This window comes from Limanda limanda, chromosome 5 (genome assembly GCF_963576545.1).
Source record: "Limanda limanda chromosome 5, fLimLim1.1, whole genome shotgun sequence".
Classification (NCBI taxonomy): Eukaryota; Metazoa; Chordata; class Actinopteri; order Pleuronectiformes; family Pleuronectidae; genus Limanda; species Limanda limanda.
The window spans coordinates 26090313-26110464 of record NC_083640.1 but is presented as its reverse complement, the minus strand read 5'-3'; the positions used below and the strand labels follow the sequence as shown (position 1 = coordinate 26110464).

The window sequence follows — 20152 nt, the reverse complement described above, 5'->3', positions numbered from 1 at the left end:
CATAAACAACAAATTCTTTAAAAACCCGAGTTCTATTGAGATTGACCACCTCATAGATAGCTCTGCAGACTCATTACGATTAACATTAGACTCAATAGCGCCTCTAAAAAAGAAATGTGTAAAACATAGTCAATTAGCTCCGTGGTATAATTCCAAGACACATGAGTTGAAACAAATATCAAGAAAATTAGAAAGGAAGTGGCGCTCCAGCAACAGTGTTGAAAATCTCCTAGACTGGAAGAGTAGTGTTAAAGAATATAAAAAGGCTCTCCACAAAGCAAGAGCTGCCTATTATTCAAAACTAATAGAAGAGAATAAAAACAACCCCAGGTTTCTCTTCAGCACTGTAGCCAGGCTGACAGAGAGTCACACCTCCACCGAACCCAGTATTCCTCGATCCCTAAATAGCAATATCTTTATGACCTTTTTTAATGATAAAATTCTAACTATTAGAAATAAAATCAATCATCTCCTGCCCTCAATTGGCACTAATACCCACCCAACAACAGAGATCTCAGAAACGGCTGAGAATCCTTCCCATTATTTAGACAGCTTCTCTCTGATCACCCGTGATCAGTTTACCAAAATAGTCTCAGGTTCTAAACCAACAACCTGTATTTTAGATCCGATTCCAACAAAATTACTTAAAGAAATTCTGCCCCTAATAGATAATTCGTTACTTAACACAATCAATCTGTCATTATCATCAGGCTATGTACCACAGTCTTTTAAAATAGCTGTAATCAAACCCCTACTCAAAAAACCCACCCTAGACCCAGAGGTTTTAGCAAATTACAGGCCAATATCTAATCTCCCCTTCCTATCTAAAATCTTAGAAAAAGTTGTAGCCAATCAGCTGTGTGAGTTTCTCCAGGAAAATAATATATATGAAGACTTTCAGTCTGGGTTTAGAACCAATCACAGCACAGAGACAGCCCTGGCAAAAGTCACTAATGACCTTCTAATAGCTTCAGATCAGGGACTTGTGTCTGTCCTCGTTCTGTTAAGGCCAATTTATGCCTCTCCGTTTCTTCTATTACGGACAGATAAGACCGCCCTATCCGTCGTGAAACGCCCTCTCCGAATGCTTCGTACAGCTTTTCGTACACGTCTGATTTTTCTAACTATCCGTCTTCATGTTGGAGACCCGACGGACCGCTCTTGGCTGTGATTGGTCCGCGAACGACATCATTTCCGTATGACGTCATTTCCGTATTTCCGGACCTCAAACTTCCTGTTTACTTCCTGTTTACTTCCATGTAGCATCAAACCCAAACACAACTATGATTCTACGATTAATGTGACGTGTGTGTTAAGCCAGCGGAGTTGTCCGGCTGACGGTGGCTCGTTCGAGCACTGAGGGCATGTGTGCACGGTCACAGACGGTTATAACGAGCTTTCAAAACGGCGCTAGCAGGCTAGGCTAGCGGGCTAGGCTAGTCACCATGCTAACTGCGGTGGTAACAGTGCAAGAACCCGCCGTCACGACTTTAATTCCACTTCTATCATGACACTGTTTCTATAATACCGTCAGGTTAGAAGCAAACACTGGATAGTAGTAGTTAGTGTCGGGAGTCCCTGCTGACTGTGTGTGGAAGCTGGGGGGAGCTAGGTCCGTGTAGCTTCTAGCTACATGTAGCCTCAAGCAGATTCAAGCTGTGGAATCAGCAACACAGTTCGGAAACAAGACCGGGAACCGCTGCGCTAAGAAACGATTACATCAGCATTTTGACCCGAGGGATGTCACTTTATTTAGTTCTGTTAGTTGCCATGGTTCAGTGTGTGGGACGCAAGCTAACATGTCAACAGAGACACGTGGACTTCTTCTTCCCAAATGGGGTAGGCTTCTCTGAGCTCGTCTTCCGTTGCGCCACCTATGGGTTTGGCGGTGAATTTTTTCCAGACATAGACTGACGGAGAAGTAAAAATCAAAAAGAGTCTTTGCCCCCTGCTGAGAACTCTCCGAGAAACGGACACGTAGTAGTATATAAGAGCCTTTAGATCTCAGTGCAGCATTCGACACAATTGACCATCAAATTTTATTAGAGAGACTAAAACAGTTAATTAACATTAAAGGAACGGCCTTAAACTGGTTTAAATCTTATTTTGCTGATCGCTCCCAATTCGTTCAAATCAATGATGAGTCATCGGTGCGCACCAAAGTTAACCATGGTGTCCCACAGGGGTCTGTGCTCGGCCCAATTTTATTCTCATTATATATGCTTCCACTAGGAAACATTATCAGGACACACTCGGTAAATTTCCACTGCTATGCGGATGACACCCAGTTATATTTGTCAATAAAACCTGATCAAAGTAATCAATTAACTAAACTTCGAGCATGTCTCAGGGACATAAACACCTGGATGACCCGCAATTTTCTCTTATTAAACTCAGATAAAACAGAGGTTATAATACTCGGCCCTAAACACCTTAGAGAAACATTATCTAATGATATAGCTGCGCTAGATGACATTGCCCTTGCTTCCAATGACACAGTCAGGAACTTGGGAGTGATCTTCGATCCTGATTTGTCCTTTAATAGTCACTTAAAAGTAATTTCTAGGACCGCGTTTTTCCACTTGCGTAATATCTCAAAAATCAGACATGTTCTTTCGCAAAAAGATGCAGAAAAACTAGTCCACGCCTTTGTTACATCGAGACTGGACTACTGTAATTCACTATTATCAGGCTCCAGCAGCAAGTCGTTAAAGACTCTGCAGCTGGTCCAAAATGCCGCAGCACGTGTCCTGACGAGAACTAAGAAAAGAGAGCACATTTCTCCAGTATTAGCATCGCTACACTGGCTTCCTGTAAAATCAAGAATAGAATTTAAAATTCTCCTCCTCACCTTCAAGGCCCTTAATGATATGGCACCTCTTTACCTTAAAGAGATGTTAGTTCCATATCAACCTACTAGAGCACTCCGATCCCAGAACTCAGGTTTACTTGTTGTCCCTAAAGTCTCTAAAAGAAGAGTAGGAGCCAGAGCTTTTAGTCATCAAGCCCCACTCCTGTGGAATAATCTCTCACTTTCAGTTCGGGAAGCAGACACGCTCTGTTCGTTTAAAAGTAGACTCAAAACCTTCCTTTTTGATAAAGCTTATAGTTAGAGGTAATTAGTGCGATGTTCCAAAATTGATTAAATGGCAAAAACCCCTGATGATGCTAAGACGCACAGGGAATTTATGACACAAGACACACGGAGCTTCTCTTTCCTGCTTCTCCTTCCTTTTCTCCATATGCAGGGCCACAGCTGTGGCCACACCATGGATTATGATTGTGGATCGCGCGTCAGAGGTCGCAATGGTGGATCCAGTTCGGTGGATTCTGTATCGTGCCAGCTGATCGTCGTTGTAATGGAGGATCCTTTGTCGCGTTGGCATCGGATGATGAGGGACCACGACCGAGGCGGCAGCTGATAATGGATTCTAACTGGCGGCGGTGGACAATGACTGTGGATTATAGTGGATCCCATCCTGATGCTGGATCGTGGTCTTGCTGGCTGCTGGCCAGAGACTGTGATTGCAGCGGGACTGCCTGACACATAGTATTGAAAAATGTTTACCCTCATCGATGCTGCTAAAAATCCTGATGATGTTTTCTTACACCTGACATCTATTGCACTTCTGCCCGTCCTGAGAGAGGGATCCCTCACCTGTGGCTCTCTCTGAGGTTTCTACATATTTTTACCTGTGAAAAGGGTTTTTAGTAGTTTTTCCTTACTCTTGCTGAGGGTTAAGGACAGAGGATGTCACACAATGTTAAAGCCCTATGAGACGAATTGTTATTTGTGAATGTGGGCTATACAAATAAACTTGACTTGACTTGACTAATTAAAGTAAGTAAAGTAAATAAAGTATTTAAAGGTGAAGCGTTTCAATAAAAAGGTCAATTTAAGGGCAAATAAAACCCCAATCTGTACAATTTAGATGAAACACATTAGTGAAAACATCGCTAGGATAATTTTATATGTAATTTCTGCCAACAGATCCTTTCACTTGAATGTTACACACTGAACCTTTAAAGAAAGATCCTGTCACCACGGTGATGAAAGACAGTGTCACTACAGAGTTTGCCCTAGGGGATGTGTTGGGGATAGGCCCTGAAGATGAAATCATTAAACTCAGTTACAAACATCAGATCTGCACATTTCCACTATGCACTTAAAGTGTTAAGCCTTAATCTGATGATATGTAAATTTACGTATACAACATATGCTGGGTTAATGCCACTTTCATTGAACTTCATTACACTGTTGTTTCATTTAACTCACAGCAGAGTGTCCTCCACCTACACCATATTGTCATCATCAAATTGTCTGTATAATTGTTTTTAAACATAGATCTTTACATTAAAAATGCAGAGCATATACACAAAGCATAATCATTTCCATTAATTTTGATCAATTCGTTTATTGCTGTTGTTGTTGTTGTTACACACATGTGCACTAAAAAATTTGTGGCTGATAATAAATTGATACTTGAGAGGAAATTAGTTGATAAAACTCAGTATTTTGGGGTTTTGGACTCTGATCTCTAATATTTGATTGGTGTTGTTGGTGTTTCGCACCAGTGCAGTGCAGTGGAAACAACACACTATGTCTGATAATAAAGTGAAACCTAAACTGAATTTAGTGGATAAAACTCAGGTTCCTGCGGTTGTAGACCGTGAACTCTCTTTCCTTGTATTGTTGTTATTCATTCGAAAAAAACAGCGTGGGTGCGGCTTAACGTCATGACGTAAACGGTGTTACGTAAACCGTTCGGCGCAAAAATTCAAACGCTGAACAGGAAGACAAAGTGGAGCCTGCTCTGCGCTCCCCTCGCACATCACCGATTGTAAGGACCCGCAGTCAAGTTCAGTCGGATATTAGACGTCCTGAGGTATGTTGAGTGGATACAACAAGTGGGACTGCGAAGCTTCTGTGTATTAGTTTGCAGAAAATGCCAGGGAGAACACGTTCACGTTATCTCACGTTAGCTCATGCTAACCGAAGCTAGCGTTGTTATGCCTTGCACCACGTAAAGGGGGCGACCCTCATTGAGCTGCTGCAGAGGTCTTCTCATGGTGTTCAGTGCAGGTTCAACTTGTTATTAGTCAGTGAACTTACTAACGTTAGCGTGGGCAGTACCTCTTTGTTTTTCCACTTTTCAGAAGAACGTGGAGTCCTTTTGTTTATGTGACGTTCAGGCTAGGTCTCAGCTCATTCAAATCCAAAAACACGACTCAAGCCATAGTCACGACGTCAGCACACGTAAAACACGCACAACACACTTAGAACACATTCAAAAGGAAGCAAGGGAAATGCTTGTTCGAACTTTGTAATGTGACCTACATTACAAAGTTCTAACAAACATTGACGCATGTGAAGTTATAATAAATCATAAGGGACTTAAGTCTTTTCTAATAAAGGGTGCAGCCCTCGCATAAGGGAGCTGTTGGAATTAAATTAGGCTCAAAGTTAGAACAGATAATATTAAAACCAACTGTGCTCTGAGGTATGAATACAGAATACTTCATCCAGCTAAAATTATTGTTTCCATGTGAGGTTCTATTGCAAGTTCCGGCCAAGTCGTTTTCTTTACATGTGACCGAATACTGCAAATCCACTTTTTCACAGTCTGATTGAAAACTATTAAATGATGTCACACAAAGTATTGCATGTTTCTGTAAGCATCATTTCTGAAAGTATTTAAGATATGGAAAAATCTGTGTCATCTGCACATGTTGTGCGACATTCAAATTTGTATAAATCCTTATTGAAACTCACATACCTCTTAGCATGTTCAGCTACCAGTTTTACCTTTATCTTTCTGAGCATTCCATTTTCTGGAAGGTTAAAGTTGTTTCTCTGTCTTTAGCTAAGATGAGTGCAGCCTCCACACCCGTCTCCCGGGTACGAGCAGGATGGTCGAGTTCCACCATGAAGAACAAGGGCCTGTCCCCTGCGGCCTGCAGCACCCCGCTGCTGGCAGCCTTCCCCGGCAACGATGATGAGCAGGAACGTCGTCAACGCCGAAGGTCAAGAGTCATTGACCTTCAAAGTGCCTGTGACTCCACCATCAATGACTCTGCATCTCAAAGGTAAGAGAGAGCAACGTTTAGCAAATCTGCACAACTCTACTGATCATCTTATCATGTAATACTTGGTATAGAGAAGTATAAATATCCGCTGCCTTTCAATTCTAAAAACTGCAGCTGTATCAACAAGTTTCTGTCTGCCCTGTATGTATCTTAAGAGTTTGAAGACAATCTCATGTTTGTATGCAGCGCCGCAGGGACTCCTGCTGCCGTGCCCAAGTTGTCAAATGCACAGATCTCAGAGCATTACTCCACCTGCATAAAACTGTCCACTGAGAATGTGAGTATACCTGCACTGTGCAGGAATAGCTGAACCACAGTGTGCATTTTAAGTGTAATCACTCTGAAAAATGTATTGAATGTGTTTATTTTGCTCTATATATAATATGTATCATTTACTATGGTTGAAAAAGACCGAACATAAAAAAATAACTAATCAAATACATATTTTTCTTTGTCGCAGAAAATCACCACCAAAAATGCCTTTGGTCTGCATCTGATCGATTACATGGCTGATATTCTCAAACAGAAGGATTCTGAGATCACAAACTTCAAGGTATGAATTGTTATAAGCAACTCAAGGAGCCTTAGATAAGATAACTTAGATAAGGTCTTTAATTGTTTTGATTGGTTTAATTAAATAGAATCAAATAAATCATATTGTATCTTCTGTAGCTATGAGCCCAGTTAACATTGTAGTTATGAAAAGTGTAGAAAAAATCAGCAAAGTATGAAATATGTATCTTACATTGCAGCAGTGATAACCATCTAAGTGATTACTTTGAATATACCTAGGTTTGATTTTGTGCCTGTGGGTCCTGTTTTAAGTTTTATTATTTTACCTGTTAACTGTCTCACATGCACAAATATGAAGTCAAGCATTAAAGCCTTTAGCTCACTTTAAATGTATTGATAAAGCGCACTGTCTCTCTAGCATTGTATTATGGCTGATCAGAAATCTATCCACTTACTCTCTGATAAAGACCAAACTATCCTGCAGTGGGTGCTTTGCCAAACAGTAGTGTATTTGTGTGCGTGTGTCCCCTCACTAAAGGTTGCAGCTGGCACTTTGGATGCCAGTACAAAAATCTATGCCGTGAGGGTGGATGCTGTTCATGCTGATGCCTACAGGGTGCTGGGTGGCCTGGGAGCTGAGACCAAACCTGGAGAGGGTGAGCGCCTCAGCACTGGACTTTCTTTCATGCACTCTGTATGCAGTTAGTAAGGAAGTTCTCTGGCGTTTTCCTTCAGAATTTAAAACGCTATCTCTGCTTTTTGTCTGATAACAGACCATGCTCTGAATGAGGGGGACAGGGATGATGATGGAGCTGAAGTGACGGCGAAACAGCCAAAGAAAAAGAGGCCTCCAAAGAGGACAGTGGAGCAGAACCTGAGCAACATCAACAGCGCTGAGTCTGAGAGGAAGTGTGAGGTACGGTGTCATTTTTACACATTCAAATTCACAAACTCACCCTGATTCCAAAAGGGTGATAGTTGACCTGTCGGACAAAATGCAAGTAGAAGAGTTGTATACCTATTATGTCCATTAACTGTCTTCTATGGCACTTCAATAGAAAATGATGAATGTAACAGTTGCCCCACATATCTTATCTCTCCAGAGCAGCATGGTGTTAATTTAATACATGCTAAAAGTAGAAATGTTTTAACGCCTGCATTTTAACTGGGGGAGCAAGTTAGAGCTAATCTGTAAATGAAAGAGGGTGAGCATGATGAGAGAGCAAAGTGAATCTATCAGACAGATAAAACTTAAGTAATGTCATGGTTACGAATAACCATCAAAGCACATCATCATTGTTGTAGAGAGTTAAATCTCCTTAATCCACCTCTTTACTTCTCTCTTTTGTTTAATCAGCTCAGAAACATTTAATGCAACAGCAAATATAAGTAGTAACAGTGGAACAAAATGCTATTTACATTTTAAAATCCATCATAATTATTTTAAATCCATCTGTTTTATTTACCTAATCCTCACAACTCCTCAGATGATGGGCACTTCCTCTGTTTTTTCTTTTTAGCCAGTTTTTGTAATTGGTGTGATATAGTTTCTTTAGCTTTGTTGTCAATTTACATAGTTGTAAACCGAGGCAACTTTCTTGCAGTCATAACATTGAACTTTGAAGACATGGGTCACAAAGCAATTCATTATTTCTGCAAATGTCATTTTCTTTTTTCTCCACATCACCTTCCGTGACCCATGCTGATCTTACCTTCAAATGACTAAAAGACAGTAACATAAATATAGACATAGAGCTCTACTGTATATTTCAGTGCATTGTGCATGTTATTCTTGACCCTTGTTTGGTCACCTTAAGAAAATCAACATGATCAAATGTCTGATCCCTTCTTTTCTAGGTGGACCCCATGTTTCACAGGATGGCCTCATCCTTCGATGAGAGCAGCACAGCCGGCGTCTTCCTGTCAGTTCTCTTCAGTGAGAACAGTCGTTGCGAGTTGCTCTTTCCCTCCTACATGACCCTCCTACAGTCAAGACCTTCTTATTCTCCTCCACCTCCACAGGGAGTCTCTGCGTCTCCGTTCAAGGGTAAAAGCATTTACCAACCCCCACAATGCCTCTGAACACTGTCCTATTAAGTGTTTTTCTGATCCCCAGTCACCTAATGATGTTTAATCTTTTAATCTGTTGCTCACTATAAATGTTGAAGCTCAGATTTCTGTTCTGTGTATTTCTGCCAGCCGGACTGCAGCGTTCCCAGGAGAAAAGCTCCATCTGCCCCTCGCTGCAGGATTTCTCCTTCACTAGCTGGAACCCTGAGCAGGTCAGAGATACCATATCATCTCTCAACATGTGCTGACAGTAGTTTCCTTGTGTCTGTTGTAGCAGTAATCAGAGTAATCAAATGTTTTAGTTTGATATTTCCCCAGGAAACTAGTGCATATTTTGGTAAACCTTTTGAGAAATAATCATGATTCCCAGCCTTCCACCCTGGTGTCCATTCATAAGTTCCGTGTTTGGACTCTGATACACCAAGCTAACTTCAAAGGACTTAATAACAACCATTTGATACATCACATTATATTCTCTCTTAACGTGCTTGTCAACATAATCCGAAGACTACACTGATGATGAACTCAAAGTCTTCTTTGGCACAAACTTGCGTTTGCAGGGACTGTCAGATCTCTGTGTGCCACTTGTCTAACTGTGCAATTCTTTCAGACCATGAATCAGCTCCTGGAGAAGATGAACAAAGGCGATCATGTGTTTGATGTGAATGCTGAGCCCGAGCCTGAACCAGAAGATGATGATGGCCCAGACTTTGATGCAGATTATGAGGAAGGATTTGGCGACAATGAGGAAGGATCCAAGGAGCACAAAGAGGGTTGTGAGGCATCTGGTTCTGGCAAAGGAAGGTAAGATACTCTGCTGCAGGGTAGTAGCCCGACCGGATCAAAGCCAATACTGAGTGTCTATTAACCGAGATATGTGTATGTTTGAATGCTTTTTTTGGTGGTTGTGTTACAGAGATGTAATTCCCATCGGAGAGGGAGACATTGCCACCATGTGTATGCACTTGTCCTCTCAGCCCAGGGAGTACTCATACTTCAGCCCCAAGACCATGGCCACGTGGGCTGGACCAGGTTACTGGCAGTTCAAACCAAAGCACAAATGTGAGTAAAATTCATGTGTCAAGACATAACTAGAGACAATAGTGGTGTCACAGTAGAGCTGAGATGTCATTGAGAAAGACAAGTTACTTATTGTTATTTATGCATTTACTTTTGGGCATACTAGTACTGTAACTCCATTGGAATAAAAAAAATGTTCCCCTTCATTTATTGTAGTAAGCAATAAATAAGCCTCAGTGTAATGTAATTCTATTCTTTTTTTCCTCTTTGTTTTTATGGAGGGAACCAGGATGTATTTTAGACTTAGTCAGCTATCAATCAATAAAATTGTATTTATTTATAGCCCATATTTACACATATCAATTTGCCTCCAAGGGCTGAACGAGATGTAACATCCTATGCCCTTAACCCTCAACAAGAAAAACTAAAAAACACTTTTAAGTGGTGTAATTTTTTTAGGCTCACATTTTTCTTAAAGCTGTGATGAGCTGAGAAGATTCTACTGGTTGCCCTCTGTCCCTGCACTGTGGGGAGAGTAATATTTATGTCTGTCTTTTCATTTACTCAATCTCCTATAGTGGACCATTTGCCTGACAAGGAGACACGTAAAAGGAAGCCCAAGAAGACCTTTGAAATAGATTTCAATGAGGATGTCAACTTTGACACCTTCTTCCGCACCACAAGGGTAAAAACCTTTAACATATTCAGCGAATGATACTGGCAATATTTGATGTTACCTGGTTTGTAGTATTAAAGGAAGTTCTGAGTTTGGCAGGATATATGCTTATACGGTCATATTTATACAAATCACCAGTAGGGTTATGATGGGGGATATTTCTGTTGCTGCTGGGAGAATTAAACGGCATTGATATATAAGATTAAACTAAGTCTGAGGTTAACAGTTTATAATCATAATCCTGCCGTAATGAAGACAAAATTACTTGATTTGTTGGTACCGAAAATGTCAATGATGCAGATCTAAATCTCTAAACTTTACAAAAATTGAGTGATGGGTTGTTTTTTATTTGGAAGGAATGGGGGGGAATGGCCCTACTCCTCTTTTAAATATCAGTTAGTATTTATTCCAGAGAAACTATCAGACAATGTACTTACCCTGTCCATGTTAACTAGGGTGCCTGTTGTTAAATTTGTTGAGTGTATTCAAATAATCACAGAAGAGTCAGGATTTCTTATTGTCACATACAGTAAATATAATACAGAATACATCACATTGTTCTGGACATTACCAGGTGGCTGAGCTGCAGTAACAGTTATAACATGCCATGTCATTACAAAATTCCTCTTGATGATGCTGACTGTACTTTTTATACCATTATCATTGTCTAAATAATGGTGGTGATTGTGGACTGAAACTCAAAAGGTTTTATGTTCTATGGTTCTACAACCCAGAGCTTTATTTTGTCATCTCAGAGAGTCGGAGGCCTGAATTCGGTCTTAACATGTTTCATCAATCGAAATGTAGAGGCGTTAAGGCTATTGTGTAATACCCATAGCAACGTGGCGTTCAGTGCTTTGGGAATTATGTGTGATGCAGAGGTGTCACAGTTATCGGCTTGGGGTCTTTTATGTCGGGCTTATGGAATCTGCATCTTGTGGTCGGTGCCAGGACAGTATTAGCTCTAGTAATCTACTTCAGTTAAACAAAAACAGATCTGCAAAAAGTGATATCACTGTCTAGGTTTATGAGAGACTGACTAAGATCTTTAAAGTTTTAAGTTAATGAGTTTATGAAATAGACTCTTTGTTTCTGAACTGAATCTAATATTGTCTGTGTTCCCTTCACAGGCGGCCACCACCAACAGTAAGTCTGCCCTCAGTGCCAGCAATAAGAAGACGACTCTACCAGCAGACTTCCAGTTTCCCCCAGAGACTCTGTCCCAGCTCAACCTCAAACCCTCCAGCTCGGTGAGACCTCACTACTCCTGCAAGCAGACGGGTCCTGTGAAAGCAAAGATGCATAAACACAGAATTCAGTTTTTGTTTATAGAATCATATCAACCGTGTGGTTCATCATTTTAGCAGACCAACAGGGAATTTAGTTAGTTTGTCATCACTGAATGTAGAAAAAGGTATAGTTTGCAGTAGCTTTGTAGTGCTCTAGTATAATATTTACATGTACCAGATTGTCAATAAATAATTATTGTGGCCAAAATAATCCACTGAGGGTGTAGCTCTCCTCACAACAACGCAGACACAGTTCGGTTCTTCACAATGAGCGTTTAATTTTTGGAGCACTTCTCTGGTACATCCGTCCTCAGTCACCCTGTGAGAACTATACTGTAAATAAACAACGTACAAACAAAACAATAAATCAACCGGATATAACAAAGAAATTACAATACAAATAGTTCATGGTACTCATAATATTCCAACTTTTTTAAATAGAACAATTTTCCCATTAATATATTAATGCTAAAGTTTCACATCGTCATCGCCGACTTACTTTATTTGCGACTCGACACACGTGTACGCACACACACATACACAGAAATGTGAGCCAAAAACAGCAGTTTCTGCAATGGTGCCTTACTACTCGCACTGAGAGAAGGGGGAGGATTTGCTCAACACAAATGGAAGAAATTATAATTATAATTTATCACATAACTACAGTGTTGGAAGTGTGAACCGGATAGTTACTGCATCACGGTGGAAAGAAGGGTAAATTATTTAAGAGGTGCTGGATTGATTCAAACAATATTTGCATGTGTATTGTTAACATAATATCACTAATTCATAAGGTACTTATGCCATTATCGTCAATGGTGGAATATCTTGACACCCATATTTCGGTTTGGGATAAGACTCTACTGTCACTACTGTTCTACAGCTCTGATATCCCACATGACTCAGATGTAAGTTGGAGTAAGGCATCATTATCACTTCAATTAATACAAACATTCGAGAAATATTCACAAATCATAGAAACTATATGACATCCAATTAATATCTATGACTAAATAGAGATCTTTTGTGTCTTATTAAGAATGATATATTTGTTTCTGATTCCCCTAGTTGAGTCAAGAAGGCCAGAAGAGGTTGTCTGGAGAGCTTGGAGAAGGTATCGGAGACTATGACTACAACAACGCCAACGACACAGCCAACTTCTGTCCAGGTCTCCAGGTCTGAAACCACCTTCCTATGACCAAGACTAATGTGTATGCGGCCTATGTTGAATGATTGAGCAGCACTACTTGTGTGTAGGGTTGCAAAGGGGTGGAAACTTTCCGGTAAATTTCCGGAAACTTTCCATGGGAAATTAAGCTCTGGAATTTTGGGAATTTTGAAAAAAAAAAAAAAACTACGCAAATTAAACGCTGAGCAATAAAAACATCATTCAAAACTCTATTTTAAAGATGTATGGAATGCAGCACACGCTGCATGTTGAGTTTCAACCCTCCACTGTGCATTCTTCCATCACATGCACAGATAATTCCCAGCATTCTGCACACTACAGCAGGCCTGATTGAGGCCTGCTGTAGTGTGCAGGACTAGTCAGGTAAGTTTCAATGATATTACTGGGGAATATATATTAGCATGCTTATTGAGGATTGTTCATCTGTTCATCTAGCCTATTTCCATTCATTTATCCATCAATTGTAAAATATGTTTACAGATGATTCCAATTGTTTGGCTAACTATTTATATCTCTGGCATTGCATTAGTGGTTTTTTACAAACCTTTTTCTCATCTTATTCTACAGAACAATGCCACGTGCACTATCTCATGTATGGAGGCATTTCACCCCATCCAATGTAGAAGGAAAGGCTGTGTACATTTGCAAATACTGTGAAAAGACCATTGTTAACAATGCCACAACGATGCAGAAGCATATAGTCTAGTGCCCAAAGTTTCCTCAGGGCTCAAATCAGCCTATGACAAAACAAAATGTTTATATTTATGTCAGTATATGACAGGGTAAATACAGTTAGTATAAATTACCCACAACATTTCCAGTTTATTCCCGTTAATTCATGTATATTCCCGTTAATTCCCATGGAAAGTTTCCAACTTTGAATATTCCCGGAATTTTGCAACCCTACTTGTGTGTTAATAAACCATGTGTTAACTCAAGCAGGAAGCATCATGACTCATGATGTGTGTTGCTATTGTAAAGCCAGGACATGGATGCAACAAGCCTCCATAGCTTAAATATTATGCTATGAGCATGGGGTATCTGTATAACTTCCTGGGGGGTTTTGTCCTTTGCCGATCACATATGCCTGAGTATATGGTACTGCCTACTAGAGGAACTGAGATTCGGTGAGCAGGGTGGATCTTTTAAACATGTGATACTTAACAGTCATTAAATCTGTGGTATGTCAGACCCTGTCCATGCTTCCTTTGCATGAACACCAGATTGAACTACCAAATACTGCACTGAAGAATCTGCTTAGTTTGAGAGCTTCTAATATTCTAAGTTACAAGAGAGAATTGTCGACATCGACAAGTGCTTGTCACAGCAGAAACTGATTAGTAGCCAAGTCTTAAATGTTCATCCTTGTGTCTTTGTCCATCCTCCTCCTCAGGGTGGCGACAGTGATGATGATGTTGAAGGGTTTGCCGGTTCAGACGATACACAGCCTTCAAGTGACAGTTTACCTCCACCATCTCAAGATCTGGAGAACATCTCCACGTATGGGGAGGAGGATTTGGTACCTGAACCACACAGGGTGAGTGACCCAAGATTTCAGTGCAGGTTAAGCTGTACATAGGTCTTTGCCTTAGAAGTATAATCCCTCTGCTCTAAAGCTTCTAAAATAATCTCTTCAAGACACAATGTTGCACAATAGTGTCTGGAACTAAAGCTGTTTTATCATGTTCGATAAGTCAAAGGATCTTCCTTACAATGGAATTCAACTTCCTGACCTCAATTACAGGCTGTAACTCTGAACATCTTAAAGCTAGGGGTGCATAGGCTGAGTATAATTCAGGTCTGCTTTTTCCTGTAGGTCAACAAGATTGAGATCAACTACGCAAAGACTGCAAAGAAAATGGACATGAAGAGACTGAAGACGAGCATGTGGACTCTCCTCACTGAGAGCCCGGAAAAACCCACAGAGGTATTTTACACTGACAAAGGAGCCATGTATCAGCTTTTATTTTATGGACTGTAAATATGAGGAAAGTTAGTTCAGTTTTTCAGGCTCTGTTTTTGCGTAAAACTTTAAATTATATAAAAACGGGATGTAACATCAAAGTGCCATTTTTCAGCTTTTAATTTGAAAAGGTTTACGACAATATAGAAAGAACCGTGTGGGAGATATTCCCCATTAAACAAATGTTAACTTGAAAAGGAAATCGACAGATAAGCATGACCATCAAAGATATTTTGTGGAAAATCCTTTGCAGTCAGTGCCTGAAGTCTTTGATCTATAAATATCACAAGACACATAAGCTGCTTTCAGACATGCATTTGAGTTTGTATGTGAGAACATAAATGTTCGAGTGAGAAGCTCCAGACTTTTCTCCTCCCAGCCCCCCCGGTCCAGATAATGAGTCGCAATAAGATTGTGTGAGAAAACAATAGGAGATCCCAGCAGGATTCCCAGAGAGCTAGTGGGTGTGTTGAGGATGTTTCTGAGCAACAGAAGCTAAGATGAGGGTAAAAAAACAAACCGAAAACAAATAGAGATGTCAAGAAAATGTGATCTCTGCAGCGGAATGAATCATAACGTCCTGCATCTGCCTGATGCGCCACCCCTCACATGAACACTCAGGAGAATTCTGGGTTGTTGTCAATGGGTCTGAGTGTAAAATCTCCAGCTGTCTTTTTCAAATGCGAAATAAAAACTGTGGAGAATGTCTGGACACAATTGTGTGGACATAGTACTGCGTTCATGTCTGAAAATAGCTTTAGTATCTTTCCTGGGGAAGCTCTCCCAGAGCATTCCCGACTTGCTTTGCAGTCCACAAGGTCACCATGCAAAAACAAATGTTTGATCATCCACAAAACTTGTGCTCCTTGGTCTACTGTCGGGTTGTTCACTTTTTTTTTTCTTCCTGCGTCCTGATTTAAAATGTACCAGACTCACTTTTGTACCTTCTTGATGTTCTCACATAGATTTTTGCTTTTATTTGCCTCTTTGTTATCTTCTTTACCTCTTTCCCCATTATATTGTCCGAAAAGTCCACCTCAGTCTAAATGGCCATTCTCGAATCAGGCCAAGTCTGGGCTCATTATGATTTTTGATGCAGTTCTTTCAATAATAATGAGAACCTTCTAAAATTACAGCTGAGACTTGGCACTTTCATGTATTATCTATTGTTTAATTTCAAATTGGATGTGCTGAAGGAGAGGGCCTGAAGGAAAAAATAAGTAACTGTCTGAATATTTAAAGTCTGGTCTGTAGATATTAAATTCATCAATTTAATGTTTGAAACGCTGCTCGTCTGTTTCTTCCGTTCTCCTTGATGCTGTGTGTTCGTGTCCATGTGATTAGATACGCCTTTATTTTCTCTGCAGGTGGTGGAGAAATCAGAGGTGTGTGGGGAGAAAGTCTTCAGTCAAACTACAAAGACGTTGCTTCAAAGGTACCAGCAGACCACCTCGCCATGGCACGCCACTAATGAGCAATAATAATGACTAAGCTGCACTCACCATAACAGCATTATGTGCAAATATGTGTTCTTGCTATTTTGACATTTGGGGTATGGACCAAACTGTGGATTTGGATCATTCTTAATCCCCAAAGTCGCTGTTATGAAAACAGCAACAACTAGTAGAGCAGCAGCTTGGAAATGACAGCTGGTTAATGAAATACAAATCAACCAAGCATTGGACAAGTGTCTTTCCTGGTTTCAGACCTAAGCACTTCTAGCAAATCCCAGTCGAATCAGCTCTACAATATTGAATTCAAACAGGTAATTAAAGTTATAATATAAAGCCTACCCCCACTTTCGGATGAATGGTCAAATTTCAAATAATAAATGAACGCCCCAGTATACCCCAACCATATAATTAACTGTTCAAATACAGCCTCTACTTTTAGTCATAAATTCATACGGGTCCTTTTAGTAATAATGGAAACAGAAAAAAATATTAAAATACTGTACAAGCAGAGATGGTAGGGGAGCAGCAAATGGCTTAATAGAGTGAAACCAGCTGACAACAGGAAGCATGCAAATATAATGCAATTATATCGTGAATATGATAATTTGCAGATGACATCAACCCGCCACATTTTGTGCAGGATTTCGCTACGTTCCATTGAAAGTGGTTTGCTGGGTTTCCACTTTTTAACCACTCCTCACACTAACTCTACACAGTCACTGTTGTTAAAGGGTGAAGAATGGGGTATGTGCCTTCTCCAATGTGTCCAGAATCTTCACCCACAGAGTTGCATATTATCACATTCACGCTGCCCCTGTGAGCCTTCATCCCCCAAGGTACACAGTCTTCATGGAGAAATACAGGCTTGAAAGAGGAAACAGTTCCGAGTTTGAGCTTGTGTGAATGTTTTGTGGCCTGTGAACCAAAACCCCATTTATTGTGTGTCAGCCTGAGGCCACGTCCACACTAATGTGTTCATTTAAAAAAAATAAAGCTCTCTTTACAGATAAGTAATAGCTCCTATATCCGAACTGATCTCCATCCATTCAAACACATCAGAAAATACATATTCCCAGACCATTCATGTGAACTGTCTGTTTGTCCGATCTGCAGTTGGTTGCTTTGCTGCAGAAAACAGTCAGAATGAGGAACAGAGGTGAAAAGTAACAGCAGGAGTGTCTTCTTTTAGACTGATGAAAAGGTGGAAATGGTACTAACACAACTGACAGCATTTACGGCGCTGCTCATACATTATCTATGTTGCATTCACCACTAGCGGACGAGTCGGGACTGATAAGAACCAATCAGGAAGCGAACGTAGATGTCTGTGTTATCATTTCCGAAATAGCCTGACAGATGTACATCATTCAAACCCTGTGATGTATCTGGCAGCAGAGCTAAAAATGACATCTTCCTTCGAGGCACCAGGTGAATGAACCAAAGTAAAACTGTGTTGTGTGTGTCTCTTGTCTGTCTGTGTCCAGATTGCCTAACACAATGGCCCAGAACCTGTCGGTCCCTCTAGCGTTTGTCGCTTTGCTTCATCTCGCCAATGAAAAGGTGAGTGTTATACAATTTCAATATTAAACATTACTTTTTATACAGTTGTATATATTGTGTATCTGTAACAATGGTTTTCTTCTTTAAGAAGTTTAGGCAAAATTAAAAGTCTAGCATTCTATCCATTAAACACAAAGCTTTTCAGCTCCCAGTGAGTCTTGCCATAACAAAGTGTGAAGGCAAGGGAAATGGGATTATGCTCCAATGTACTGTTGAGATCAAAACTGTGAATAGTCATTTCCACTGTCTGGTTTTATTGCACATTGTGTTTAGAAGTGCTGGTATGTGGATTTTGTTTTATGTTTGGAGAGCATCGGGCGTACAATTTGTTTCCAGTGTTGGTGTTGCTTTAAGCTGCTTTATGCAGCAATGCCTCCTGTTGATTGCTTCACAAACACACACCCAAGAGTGATAATCATCTACTTGTTAAACTCTCATGAGGAAGTGAATAAGCATATTTTCAGTCAAAGTCAAACTGTTGCTTTTTCTGTTGACATTTCAATAGAAGTTTGATATATGTTGTATTAATTATGAATCCCAATTGATATTTGAATGAAGAGTTTGTCACTCTAATTTATTACTCACACTTAAAACCAAAGATGTAGAAATGAACTAGGACAAATATTGGTGAACATATTACACGTGTTATTATAACAAGTATTTATTACAATTTGTTTTTCTGTTGTTTTTTTTAACAGAATTTGGAGTTGGTGAAGGTGGATGACATGTCAGATATCATCATCAGACAAGGCCACTGAGAAGAAATAATGATGGGATGTTTTATGGAGAACCAGTGCTATTTATTTGTGCCATTCTCTACTTATTCATCTATTTTTACTCTGTGTAATATCTGATGTTTCCATGTGATGCTATCTTGTTTAGGTATTATGTTTTTATTCATTTTAAATGCAACACTGAAAGTACAATTCATAAATTGAGTCTTGAATATTGTTTCAAGGTACTTTCCTTTTATTCTCGTACTATCAATGCTTTTTGTAGATAATTTAACTGGTCAACCTCTGCAAAAAAAATTATATTGTCAAAAGAAATAAAGACTTTTTCCTAAAATGCATGTGTAAAGGTTCAGTGTGTAAGATGTAGGTCAAAGGGATCTTTTGGCAGAAATTGAATATCAAATAATCCTAGTGATGTTTTCACAAGTGTGTTTCATCTAAATTGGACAAATTATTGTTTTCTTTACCCTAGAATAGGCCCTTATATTAAAATACTTTATATTTACATCAGGAGCGGGTCCTCTCAATGGAAGCTGCCATGTTTTTGCAGTCATCCAAACTGGACAAACTAAACACCTTTTGAGCTTTATGGTAATTGAAGGCTAACAGGTTATTTTTCATGTTTGGAAGGGGAGGATGAGGTGAGGGGTATTGAGTTGCAACTTCACCACTAGGTGTCACTAAATTCTACACACTGAACCTTAAAGGTCCATAACTTAAAAAAGTTGTTTACAATGGGGGTTTTTCAGACGACTTATGAAGTGGTTCTCAAGAAGATAATAAATTACCAACCCTACCTTTTAAAATATTCCCTTACACAATTATTGAGTTGATTACACACACACACACACTTAGTTTGAGATAAACACATCTCCACACACATTTGAAAATGTTTTTGCCAAAATATTGTCTCCATACAATTTATCAAGAATGCAATGAGCAGTGCCTTTACCATGGACCTTTTTTTTCAATGGAATGGGTCTGGATTATTTTTAACTGCTCATGATTCAGTAGCCTGCAGCAGTTGTCTGACTCCACAGCAGTTAATCCGTATTTCAGCCTCTCAAGGCTGAGGTGAAACCGGTTGGTCGAGGCTGGTGATGCTGGTTGGGTGGGACCTAACTTAACATCATTACGTCAAGGAGCTGTGGGACAGGGAGGAGTCGCTGCTGAGAAACACATTGGAGTTCCAGAAGTCCTGTGGTGATCTGCGGTTATATTTATTCTTTCACTGGTTCATTGAGAAAGCAGGCATGATTCGTGGTAGTCCTACACACTGGCAAGTATTTCTCACGTGGATCAGGACGCTGAAACATCTTTATCTGATCGGAATCTATGACGCAAGGCATTGCTGCTGATCTACAGATATTCAGTTATTGTGTAAAGGAATGAGCTGCAAACCACAGATGGGAGCAATATTTCATACAAGTACAACAACACAATACAGTGAGAAATGATTACTCTGTAATTTCAACATTAAGTAAGTGTGATGAAAGGATAAATCTTTGGCCTAAAGGTGCATGATTAAACAAGTGGATAGAACCCACAGTTCCTTGACAAATTGAAGAAGCAAAACATTTTTATAAAAATAAACAAT

General features: G+C 39.9%; 1 protein-coding gene across 1 annotated transcript; it reads left to right on the top strand.

The window, feature by feature from the left end:
- The first annotated feature begins 5976 nt into the window (after positions 1 to 5976).
- On the top strand, positions 5977 to 18677 carry ncaph (non-SMC condensin I complex, subunit H). The gene is made up of 17 exons (XM_061070891.1): positions 5977 to 6087; positions 6274 to 6364; positions 6548 to 6640; positions 7139 to 7256; positions 7374 to 7516; positions 8458 to 8647; positions 8800 to 8882; positions 9281 to 9474; positions 9587 to 9732; positions 10269 to 10375; positions 11497 to 11616; positions 12724 to 12831; positions 14238 to 14381; positions 14661 to 14771; positions 16175 to 16242; positions 17746 to 17821; positions 18520 to 18677. The coding sequence occupies exons 3-17, from the start codon at positions 6593 to 6595 to the stop codon at positions 18577 to 18579; spliced, it is 1716 nt and encodes a 571-aa protein (XP_060926874.1). The 5' UTR covers positions 5977 to 6087; positions 6274 to 6364; positions 6548 to 6592; the 3' UTR covers positions 18580 to 18677.
- Positions 18678 to 20152: the final 1475 nt, after the last annotated feature.

Excerpts from the sequence above, each read along its gene's own strand:
- ncaph (XM_061070891.1), top strand. The coding sequence starts at position 6,593 with ATGGCTGATATTCTCAAACAGAAGGATTCTGAGATCACAAACTTCAAG. Across the intron at positions 9,475-9,586 it reads TCTGGTTCTGGCAAAGGAAG|AGATGTAATTCCCATCGGAG; the intron begins GTAAGATACTCT and ends GTTGTGTTACAG. Across the intron at positions 14,382-14,660 it reads TGGTACCTGAACCACACAGG|GTCAACAAGATTGAGATCAA; the intron begins GTGAGTGACCCA and ends TTTTTCCTGTAG.